The 12,730-nt window shown below is 50.9% G+C and overlaps 1 protein-coding gene across 1 annotated transcript in view; it reads left to right on the top strand.

Annotated features, from left to right (window-relative positions):
- The first annotated feature begins 1,163 nt into the window (after positions 1 to 1,163).
- Positions 1,164 to 12,730, top strand: part of LOC137427646 (uncharacterized) — an 84,936-nt gene continuing 73,369 nt past the window's right edge. The window contains exon 1 of the mRNA XM_078777276.1: positions 1,164 to 1,405. Within this exon, the coding sequence (XP_078633402.1) occupies positions 1,189 to 1,405 (217 nt within the window). The 5' untranslated portion in view covers positions 1,164 to 1,188. The remainder of the gene's footprint in view (positions 1,406 to 12,730) is intronic.

Consider the following 12,730-nt stretch of genomic DNA (forward strand, 5'->3'; position numbering starts at 1 on the left):
GGACACAGGAATACGTACTGTACTGAAAGGGTGGGACTTGTAATCCCCTCTCCCAAGTAGAGGCCCTGCAACATACACGATACAATATAACCACCTGTATAACCCATAACCATATGTTTGTGGATTGCTGTTAAGATAAATGATGATGTAAGAGGAAGTGGCATGGTCACGTTACTCCTGTGAGAGACGCCATCTTGTGGAGTTCGAGGTAATTATGTGAATGTGACGTGCTGAGGAATAAACGGACTTGTACCTGGAAATCCATCGCATTGTTTAGCGACTGCTGAGCGACACAACACACCGTATACAAAAAGCGGTAGACTACCGCCAAAAACGGTGAAGGTGGAAACTATGCGGTCATTGGGCGGTAACATGGCGGCTATTGTTGAGTCGGCTGGACTCTCAGCTCTACATATACGGCACTGCCACCAACTAACGTTAGTTGATGGGAAACCCCACTTGACGTCCATCCGAGAGAGGGAAAACATATTAACGAATCACCCTGCCTGTGAAACACAGGGCTGACAGTTTATAGCTGGGACAGGATCGCGGCCATTATTTAGGCGATGTATTTTAACGCAGCGCTGTTTAAATGGGGATTTTTTTTTTGTTAATGAAAGATGAAAGAAAACATTTTATGAAAGAAAAAAAACGAAATTTTATAACACATATAATTTTTACAAGAATGTGCACCTTATTAGCATGGCAATGAAAAAGACACGTCATCGGTCATCTCATCAACCGCAATGACAAAAAAAGATGGCGGAGAGCATCCCTGAGAGCACACAAAACAAGCAAACCTTACATACGATACGTCCACAAAAGGTCCAAATAATAATTTATTAAACAACATTATGACTAATCATTAAGAATAAGTAAACTTCGAACTTTTTATCCTTCGAGGAGAAAATTCACGCTTACTTCATACTCCCCACACAGTGTGGGGATTATTTGCAAATTAATATATATTGGGGCCAAAATTAATACCCTTCCGCGAGTGTCCTTCATAACGAAAATGGAGAGTTATGTTCCACCTGTAATCAGGGTGGGAACTTTCGTTATCGATACTAAAACAACAACAACAACAACAATAGTAACGTTTTTTTTACGCGCGCTCGAAGGAATAACAGAGTAACAGCTAACAGTTCGGCGGACTCTGGATTTCCGCTGAGGGCTAGATTTGGAGACATGGCGGAATTAAAAGAAGAGTATGAGGAAAAGGGATCTCAGACTTCGATTGGAGACTCTGGTATTTACAATCGGGGCACGATGCTGTCGAACCAAGGAGGACGTGACATTCGTTGTAGGACTTGGGTTCGGAGCAGAAACGCCGCTGGGGCCGAGGCCTCGGAAGCCTTAACCCTAGGCCTAAGCGTGGAGCCTTCGATGCTGGGTAGAATAATCGGTGGGTGATCTCGTGATACACAAATTTGAGAGTTTTGAATCTTTCCCCCCCTCCCCTCTTCCCTTCTTCCTTCTGCCATCTTTCTCTCCCCCATTATTCCCTCTCCCAAAATCCACGCACGTGTATGCGCCGATCGCTTAAACACTGAAAGAAAGGGCTGTCATTTCCAGTACCCTTAGTCCCTTACCGAGACGAGTTTCAAATCGGCCTGTGTGAGGCCCAAGCCGCGAAACGTGGACACCGAATACCGATTCCGGCGCCCACACTCCGCGCCAATTGAGGGTAATGGCGGCAACAATCGGTGCTCCCTCACTCTGAAATCGGACTTTGACCCGCTCTAATATATCAGGAACATCATAATGCTTCTTCCTCCTCCCGTGGGCTGAAAATAAGGAAAGAGTATCACTCGTTATCTGAGTGTCCAGAACCACCGGATTATCATTCTTATGGGAAATGATATCCGGTTTTCGGATCCCCGCTGATGTAGGGATCCTAATTCCGAGGTTCTTCAAGGACCTGATACCCACGTTGCCGGAGCCGGCCGCACACGAAGTGGGAAACCGCATCATGCCGCCGGACTCTGACCCTGTAGGTTCTATTCCATATGCCCTTCTTACCCCTTGTCAATCCCCCATATTCCCTCTCCCAATCCCCCATTGTTCCCTCTCCCAATCCCCCATATTCCCTCTCCCAATCCCCATTATTCCCTCTCCTAATTCCCCATATTCCCCCTCTAAATTTCCCATTATTCCCTCTCCCAATCCCCCATATTCCCTCTCCCAATCCCCCATATTCCCTCTCCCAATCCCCCATATTCCCTCTCCCAATCCCCCATTATTCCATCTCCCAATCCCCATTATTCCCTCTCCCAACTCCCCATATTCCCTCTCCCAATCCTCCATATTCCCTCTCCCAATTCTCCATATTCCCTCTCCCAATTCTCCATATTCCCTCTCCCAATCCCCCATATTCCCTCCTCAAATCCCCCATTATTCCCTCTCCTAATCTCCCATTATTCCCTCTCCCAATCTCCCCTTATTCCCTCTCCCAATCCACCATATTCCCTCTCCCAATCCACCATATTCCCTCTCCCAATCCCCCATTATTCCCTCTCCCAATCCCCCATATTCCCTCTCCCAATCAGGGTGACCAGGTCCGAGGGGAAAAAAAATACGGGACACTCAGGCAATTACCCGTTAGAACCCATTACAATTACCCTTTGGAACTTTTTAGAATGACCCTTTAGAACCCATTAGAAGTCCTAGCGGTTGAGGGTGGAGGGAGGAGACATAAAAGTGTGGGAATGATCGTGTCCATCTGGTTCTTTGAAGTTCGATCAAATAGATCAGGAGCCCCATATTTACATGTTAAGGCAAAAAGTTTTCGATAATTCGATCTTTACTCTTTGAAATTTTTATGTTCTGCTCAACTAATAATATGAAAACGTTTGGCCTTATTGACCGCATATTGTTGCCATGATGGAAGCGTACGTGCTAGCGCTGCATGCCGCCTTTCCTTTCCCTTTTCAAATATTGTTCGGAGGATGAAAAGTATGGGAAAAATGGCATCCCAGGAAGGTTTGAAACGGGACGCAGGACATTTGAGTAAAAAACAGGACGATCCTGTAAAATACGGGACACCTGGTCAGCCTGCTCCCAATCCCCCATATTCCCTCTCCCAGTCACCCATATTCCCTCTCCCAATCCCCCATATTCCCTCTCCCAATCCCACATATTTGCTCTCCCAATACCCCATATTCCGACACCCCCACCTCGATGTTCCCCCTCCCCCATACCGCATCTTCTCTCGCCCTGCCCCCCCCCCCATCTTCACTTCTTACCCCTATCTTCCCCCTCCCTCACCCCATCTTCCCTTTCCCCATATTTCTTTCTTTCCCCAATTTTCCCTTATTACTCCCTTCTTACCTTATAACCCCCATCTTCCCATATTACCCCCATATTTCCTCTCCCTCTACCACCACCCCCTCATCTTCCCTTCTTACCTCTGTTGCCCCCCTTTCTCTCTTGTTGTCCTCCCCATTCTTCTGTCTTGTTGCCCCTCCCCCTTCTTCCCTCTTGTCACCCCTCTATCCCCTCTTCCCTCTTGTCACTCCTCCATCCCCTCCTCCCTCTTGTTACCCATTCCCCCTTCTCCCCTCTTGTCGCTCCAACCCCCTTTTCCCTTTTGTTCCCCTCCATCTCCTCTGCCCTCTTGTTTCCCCTCCATCCCCTCTTCCATCTTGTCGCCCCTCCATCCTTCTTCCCTCTTGTCACCCATCCTCCCTTCTTCCCTCCTGCCGGCCCTCCCCCATTATTTTCTCTTGTCACCTATGTAGTATGTACAGTCACCGCACTCTCCATCACCGCACTCTCCATCACCGCACTCTCCATCACCGCACTCTCCATCACCGCACTCTCCATCACCGCACTCTCCATCACCGCACTCTCCATCACCGCACTCTCCATCACCGCACTCTCCATCACCCCTCTCTCCATCACCCCTCTCTCCATCACCCCTCTCTCCATCACCCCTCTCTCCATCACCCCGCTCTCCATCACCCCGCTCTCCATCACCCCGCTCTCCATCACCCCGCTCTCCATCACCCCGCTCTCCATCACCCCGCTCTCCATCACCCCGCTCTCCATCACCCCGCTCTCCATCACCCCGCTCTCCATCACCCCGCTCTCCATCACCCCGCTCTCCATCACCCCGCTCTCCATCACCCCGCTCTCCATCACCCCGCTCTCCATCACCCCGCTCTCCATCACCCCGCTCTCCATCACCCCGCTCTCCATCACCCCGCTCTCCATCACCCCGCTCTCCATCACCCCGCTCTCCATCACCCCGCTCTCCATCACCCCGCTCTCCATCACCCCGCTCTCCATCAACCCGCTCTCCATCACCCCGCTCTCCATCACCCCGCTCTCCATCACCCCGCTCTCCATCACCCCACTCTCCATCACCCCACTTTCCATCACTCTTCTCTCCATTTAGAGGAGAGTGGGGGTGATGGAGACTCTCTCCTTCCTCCCTTCCTACCCCCTCTCACACACTCTCCCCATTTTTCCCAACCACTCTCACCCCATCATTTCCCCCCATCACTCTCCCCCCATCACTCTCCCCCCATCACTCACCCCCCATCACTCACCCCCCATCACTCACCCCCCATCACTCACCCCCCATCACTCACCCCCCATCACTCACCCCCCATCACTCACCCCCCATCACTCACCCCCCATCACTCTCCCCCCATCACTCTCCCCCCATCACTCTCCCCCCATCACTCTCCCCCCCATCACTCTCCCCCCATCACTCTCCCCCCATCACTCTCCCCCCCATCACTCTCCCCCCCATCACTCTCCCCCCATCACTCTCCCCCCATCACTCTCCCCCCATCACTCCCCCCCCCCCATCACTCTCCCCCCCATCACTCTCCCCCCCCCATCACTCTCCCCCCCATCACTCCCCCCCATCACTCTTCATCCCCCATCACTCTTCATCCCCCATCACTCTTCATCCCCCATCACTCTTCATCCCCCATCACTCTTCATCCCCCATCACTCTTCATCCCCCATCACTCTTCCCCCCTCCATCACTCTTCCCCCCTCCATCACTCTTCCCCCCTCCATCGCTCTTCCCCCCTCCATCACTCTTCCCACCTCCATCACTCTTCCCCCCTCCATCACTCTTCCCCCCTCCATCACTCTTCCCCCCTCCAGCACTCTTCCCCCCTCCATCACTCTTCCCCCCTCCATCACTCTTCCCCCCTCCATCACTCTTCCCCCCTCCATCACTCTTCCCCCCTCCATCACTCTTCCCCCCTCCATCACTCTCCCCCCCTCCATCACTCTCCCCCCCTCCATCACTCTTCCCCCCTCCATCACTCTTCCCCCCCTCCATCACTCTTCCCCCCTCGATCACTCTTCCCCCCCCATCACTCTCCCCCCCCATCACTCCTCCCCCCCCCCATCACTCCTCCCCCCCCCATCACTCCTCCCCCCCCCATCACTCCTCCCCCCCCCATCACTCTTCCCCCCCCCCATCACTCTTCCCCCCCCATCACTCTTCCCCCCCCATCACTCCCCCCCCCCATCACTCTTCCCCCCCCCCCATCACTCTTCCCCCCCCCATCACTCTCCCCCCCCCATCACTCTCCCCCCCCCCATCACTCTCCCCCCCCCCCCCATCACTCTTCCCCCCCCCATCACTCTTCCCCCCCCATCACTCTTCCCCCCCCCATCACTCTTCCCCCCCCCCATCACTCTCCCCCCCCCCATCACTCCCCCCCCATCACTCTTCCCCCCTCATCACTCTTCCCCCCCCATCACTCTTCCCCCCCCATCACTCTTCCCCCCCCCATCACTCTCCCCCCCCCCCATCACTCTCCCCCCCCCCATCACTCTCCCCCCCCCATCACTCTTCCCCCCCCCCCATCACTTCCCCCCCCCATCACTCTTCCCCCCCCCATCACTCTCCCCCCCCCCATCACTCTCCCCCCCCCATCACTCTCCCCCCCCCCCCCCATCACTCTCCCCCCCCCCCCCATCACTCTCCCCCCCCCCCCCCCATCACCCTTCCCCCCCATCACTCTTCCCCCCCATCTCTCTTCCCCCCCCACCCCCCCATCACTCTCTCCTCCCCCATCACTCTCTCCTCCCCCATCACTCTCTCCTCCCCCATCACTCTCTCCTCCCCCATCACTCTCTCCTCCCCCATCACTCTCTCCTCCCCCATCATTCTCTCCCCCCCATCACTCTCCCCCCCATCACTCCCTCCCATCACTCTCCCCCCCCATCACTCTCCCCCCCATCACTCTCTCCCCCCCCCCCCCCAACCATCACTCTCCCTCCCCCCCCCCCCCCCCCCCCCATCACGCTCCCCGGCACCACTCATGTTTTTTGATTAATCAATTAATTGCTCAATTACTTAATTATTATCGATTAATTAAGTACTTATTTATTTTCTATTGTACACCTCTCCCTCCCAATACAGTCCCTATGCGGTATTGCCGGGCGCCGAAAGTGCCCCGGCAATGCTGCGCTGGAGGAACCACCTTTAGAGGCCATTTTTCCCCGCAGAGCAGGAGTTGGCCTTTTTTGGGCACCATGGTCCCAAGGGAGACGAGATCAATGACAGGGATCATTGTCCAATGACAGGGAGATCGGGAGAAGTGGTGGAAGTATTGGTCAGAAGAAGAGTGGACATATGTTGTGTGCAGGAGACAAGATGGAAGGGAAGTGGTATGAGAATGGTGAAGGGTAGGCAGGGACAGAAATACAAGTTTGTGTGGCAAGGGTGCCCAGAAGGCGTGAATGGTGTTGGTGTCCTGTTTTCTGAGGAGTTTGTAGACAGTGTGGTGAGTGTGACGAGAGTGAGTGAAAGGTTGATGATGGTGAAAAATGATGATTGGAAAGCTCTTGGTGAACGTCATCTCGGGATATGCTCCGCAGGTTGGTCGGAGCGATGAAGAGAAGGACAAGTTCTGGTGTGCTATAGAGAAGCTGATGGAAAACGTGAAAGATAAGGAAGTTGTTGTGGTAGGAGGAGACCTAAATGGACATGTGGGAAGGAGCATGGACGGTTTTGAGGGAGTTCATGGGGGTTACGGATGGTGAAGGGTAGGCAGGTGAAGTGAAATGTGAGAAATGGAGAAGGTGAAAGGATTTTGGAGTTTGCTGATGGAGCTGATTTGTTGATTTGTAATACTCAGTTCCAGAAAGAGGATAATAAGCTTGTTACATACACGTCAGGTGGGTCGACGACAACCGTTGACTACCTGATGGTGCGTAGGCGAGATAGGGGGCACCTCCGGGACACAAAGGTGATCCCGGGGGAGGAGGCTGTTTCACAGCACCACTTGGTTGTCTGCGACATAAGGTTGAAAGGTGCGAGGAGAGCTCGGCGGGTGAAGTACCAACCGAGAATGAAGGTGTGGAGGTTGAAAGAGGTGACAGTGAGGGAGGCATTAAAAGAGAGGCTGAGTATGGTAGAGGATGATGTGGTTGAGCTTGAGAGTGGTTGGATGTCAATGAAAGAAAGTCTGTTGGGAGCCGTTGGTGAGGTATGTGGATGGACAAAAGGACCACCGAGGCACTCGGAAACATGGTGGTGGGATGATGAAGTTGGAAAGAAGATTGACGAGAAGAGGAAGAAGTTCAAGGAGTGGCAGAAGGCGAAGGGTATGGGGGCAGAAAAGGAAGAGCATGAAAGTTATAAGGCAGCCAAGAGGGCTGCAAAGAAAGAGGTAGCAAAGGCGCAGGAGGCATGTCGGAAAATGTTCGGAGAACGCTTGGATTTGGAAGAGGGTCAGAGAGCGGTATTCAGGATGGCAAAGCAGATAGCGAAAAAGAGGTGTGATGTGATGGGGGTGAGTTGTTTGAAGAATGAAGTGGGACAAATCGTTGTGGACCCAGATGGAATTAAAGGAAGATGGAAGAGATATATGGAAATACTGTTGAATGCAGAGAATGAATGGGATGGCAACATAGAGAGTAACTCAGTTTTAGGACCGGCCGAGAAGATAACCAAGAAGGAAGTTGAGGAAGCGATTAAAGCAATGAAGAGTAGAAAAGCGGGAGGGCCGACGGGAGTTGTGGGAGATATGTTGAAGACAGCGGGAAATTGGGGTGTGAAGAGAATGACAGAGATCTGCAATCTGGTGGTGAAAGAAGGCCGCATTCCAGTGGATTGGGAACTGAGTACCCTCATCTCTCTGTACAAGGGGAAAGGTGACCCTCTGGACTGTGGCTCGTATCGAGCGATAAAGTTATTGGAGCATGGAATGAAGGTATTGGAAAGGGTGTTGGAGAGGAGGATAAGGAAGAAAGTGAAGATTGACGAAATGCAGTTTGGATTTATGCCAGGAAGAGGAAGAAAGACGCACTTTTTATTGTGAGGCAGTTGCAGGAGAAGTACACGCAGAAGAGGAAGAAGTTGTTTCTTGGGTTTGTTGATCTGGAGAAAGCATTCGATAGGGTTCCACGTGAAGTAAATCCTCTCTATCTCTTTGCTGATGACTCTACTCTCTGTCGCTCCATTCCTCATCCCTCAGATCGGTAGTCTGCAGCCTCCTCACTCTCTGCAGACCTGGACAAAATCACAGACTGGGCAAACAAATGGAACATGTCTTTCAATCCTGATAAATCTCACACTCTTACGATGTCTCTCTGAAAAGACCGACTGGAAAACCCTCCCATACACTTTCTGAAAAATCCTCTCCAAGAAGTTCTGTCACTCAAGCTTTTGGGTCTCACTATTTGCCATGATCTTTCCTGGGAAAACCACATTTCAAATCTGGCCTCCAAAGCCAGTCGCCGACTGGGCATCCTCCGTCGTGCGAAGTCCTTCCTTGGCACACCTGAGCTCCTCACCACATACAAGGCTTTCATCCGCAGCTCTATGGAATACTGCTCTCCCCTCTGGTCTGGTGCTCCTGCCTCACACCTAGCCCGTCTTCACGCTGTTGAAACCAAAGCGTTCAGAATCATTGGAATCTCCCGCGATGAAGCTAACTCTAAGGGCCTTTCACTCACTCACCGCAGGCAGGTTGGTGGTCTTTCCGTCTTCGACCGACTCCTCTCTGGCCTTGCCCCCCCCCCCCCCCCAGCCCTCTTGGGCTCTGTCCCCCAAATATTCCTACAGGTCGCACAAGATCTGCCTGCAACCCTCTTATGGTTAAACTGCCAAAATCAAGACTTTCTGCTCACCTTCACTCCTTCATTCCTCTTTTCTCCCGCCTCTGGAACAAACTCCCTCACTCTCTTCAATCCCACTCCACCCTCCAGGTCTTTAAAACAGCTGTTCACCACCATCTCCTATCCTCCCCAATCCAAAACCTTGATCTTTTCTACCCCCGCTAATTTCGGTCCCCTTGTGTTTTATACTTCTCCCACCCCCCCCCCCCCCCCTTCCCACGCCTCCTGCCCCCAAGCCCTCTCCCTCCCACACTTCTCCCTGCTCTCAAATGTTGTGGTTGTGTGCTTCCCCTTCTCTCCCCATCTTGTCTTCCGCTCCCTCTTTTTGTATATTTTGTTTGTCTGGTTGATTTGTTTGTGAAATAAATGTTTGCTCTTTCACGAGCCTCGATTCAGTATACAAACAAACAAACCAAAAAATATATATATATATAGTGACATGGGCATTGGGGAAGTTAGGAGTGAAGGAATGGTTGATCAGAGTAGTGATGGCAATGTACAAAAGAGCGCGCACAGCTGTAAGGACGAAGGACGGGAACAGTGGTGAGTTTGAGGTGAAGGTGGGAGTGCATCAGGGGTCGGTACTAAGTCCACTACTATTTGTAGCTGTGATGGAGGTGCTGGCTCAGAACGTAAAGGAGGGTTTACCGTGGGAGTTGTTTGTTGTATGCAGATGATCTGGTGTTGATTGCAGAAAGTATGGATGGACTGAAGGAGAAGATGAACAAGTGGAAGGAATGTATGGAGACGAAAGGTCTGAAGGTAAATATCGGAAAAACAAAGGTGATGGCAAGTGGTAAAGCATGTGGTGAGGTGGAAAGAACTGGGAAGTGGCCATGTGCTCATGTGCTGTGTGCAGGAAGGGTGTCGTAGTGAACTCAATTCAATGTACTATGTGCGCTGAGTGGGTTCATCAAAAATGTAGTGGTTTGACAGGGTCATTAACCAGTGTGGCAGCTACATTCAAGTGTAAGGTGTGCACAGAGGGAGCTGCAGATGGAGGAAATGTTGAGTTGGATCTTGGAGACGGCGTGAAGCTGGAAGGTGTGAAAACATTTTGTTACCTAGGAGACATGCTGAATGGAGAAGGTGGATCAGACTCGGCAACGGTTGCTAGAGTGAGATGTGCATGGAAGAAGTTTCGGGAACTGAGTGGCGTGCTGACGAGGAGGGGAGTGTCGTTGAAGCTGAAGGGAAAGGTGTATGCTGCACGTGTGAGAAGTGTTATGATTTATGGGAGCGAGACATGGGTAATGAATGTAGAGCAGCAACGAAGGCTGGAAAGGGTGGAAATGCGAATGGTTCGGTGGATGTGTGGAGTATCGTTGAGAGAGAGGAAGCCAAATGATGAATTGCGAAAGATGATGGGAATAGAGCCTGTGATGGATGCTGTGAAGAGAAACAGTTTGAGATGGTTTGGTCATGTGTTGAGGAATGATGAAAGTGACTGGTTGAGAAGAGTGATGGAAATGAATGTGGAAGGAAGTAGAGGACGGGGAAGACCGAGAAAGACTTGGCTGAAGATGGTCGAAGAAGAAATGCGGGCCAGGGGGTTAACAAGAGGAGATGCAGAAAATTGGGCAAAACGGAGAACATTGTCATGGGGACCGCAAGGCTAACCCCCGCTCTTGCAGGGAAAATGGCCTTTTAAAATGCCAACTACTACTACTACTACTACTACATGGTCCCCTTTTTGAAGCAATGTTTTACGGCCGGATGCCCTTCCTGCCGCCAACCCTGTTAGTCGACTCTTGCGACACACAGGGAATTACCAGTGAGCTGGTGCTCAATTTGCCGACCTCAGAAGGATGACAGCGCTGGAGGATATTTATTTATTTTACCATGGGGGGCGGTGTACTTTGAATGCACCTGTACTTGTTTAAAATTGTTTGAGATCGCTCAATTTATGTCTTTTCGAAGTTCCATGATTACTTTCTTTGTGCACCAATAAGGGTATTTTGCTGTTTCTTTGGTCGCCTGTTTCTTTTTTTTTTAGTTTTTTATTATTATTTATAAAAATGCAACTTGTGTTTCCAGCAAGGCATGACGGGGACAATTCCTGTTAAACCCTCGTGCTCCCAGGCCCAGGCGTAAACCTCCGTGACACCCTTATGTTCATTACACCTGAGGGGCACCATCATGCAAATTACCAAAACTTAAATGTAACGACACCGCACGTGATCTCTCGAGATCTCGCGAGATCTTGGAGACGGTGGCAGGGGTTTTCGACGGTCCACACGGTCTCCACGTTTTTCAAAGTTAAGTCTGTTCACAATTGTATTTTGTCGAAACTGTATTTATCGTTCGGTGTGTGAACTTATAGTGTCCCCCTTGGAAGTTTCTCGGTGTTTATCTTTCATAAATTAATCGTTTGTTTGCCACGTCGCGAGCAAGGCCTTGCAGCCTCAGGCTTCCTCCGTCGAAGGTTGTTCCTTCCTTCGCTGTTTTGCTAGCTTTTTTGATTTCCCCTTCTCCACCAAGCTTCACCAAACATCTACTATTTGTCTAACGTTGTAACCCCCACACCCCCCCCAAAAACAAACAAACAAAAAAACAAACAAAAAAAACTTTTATTTCCCTTTCTCCTCGTGTGCTTTTGCCTCTGCCCACGTGCGCTGTCTCGCCCCGCCCCCATTTTCCGCTTGCCTTCCACCTTTTGCCCTGTTCAAGTGACTCGTGGTCGTCGCTCTAGGCTTCCTCTCCCCATTGGTATTTTTGTGAATAGAAGATTGTTTTTCACAGTTCTGTTTAAATATGTTTCAACTATCCCCTTCAGTGTTTTTTTCAGTGGTTTATTACAACACGCTGTTTTTCTTCTTATTTAAAAGGCTCCTTTCAATTTCCTCTTCAACTCATTCCATTTCAAAAAAATATTCAATCTCTTATGATTCCAAATCACTCCATGCTCTAAATTCTCATTCATTCCATCCCTCCTCCATCGTTCTTAAACGAATCGCTAACTTGAAAATCACAACAAACCCAATTTGTTATATATGTTCATCTTTCATTAATCATCCACTTTCTAAACTCCCCCCTTGCCCCTACCCTCCAAATCTCCCCACTTGCCCCTCCCCTTCAAATCTCCCCCCCAACCATCCCTCCCAAATTCTCCCTCCTCCAACCTCCTTCTCAAAGCTGCCTCCTCCCCACTTCCTCTCCCTCCTATGTCATACCTCCACCTCCCCCAACCTTCTACTTCCCTCTGCCCCCCCTCAAACAAACTCTCACTGTGCCTCATTCCATCACCATCAAACCTTTCGTCCTCCTCATCCTTCCCTTTCTTGTAACTCTTCTGTAATCTCTGACATACTATCAACTGCTCTTCCTACATCCCCCTCTCACCCTTCATCTGACCCTACCCCTCCCCTCCCCTGTCCTGCACCCGATGCTCCCCCTCTCTCCTCACTAACGGTATGGACCTCAAACATCCGGGGCCTTCACTCAAACCTGATTGATCTCTCCATTCAGGTTGCTTCTGAAAATCCAGACTTGATCTGCTTAACAGAAACGTTCCTCCTTCAAGATGTCTCTGATTCCTTAATATCTCTTCCTGGTTACTCCCTCCTCCGGTACGATAGACCTGATCCTCGTCCTGGTGGTGGGGTGGCTATCTTTATCAAAAACTCTCTTC

The sequence above is a fragment of the Myxine glutinosa genome, chromosome 5 (assembly GCF_964187855.1).
Source record: "Myxine glutinosa chromosome 5, kmMyxGlut1.1, whole genome shotgun sequence".
Classification (NCBI taxonomy): Eukaryota; Metazoa; Chordata; class Myxini; order Myxiniformes; family Myxinidae; genus Myxine; species Myxine glutinosa.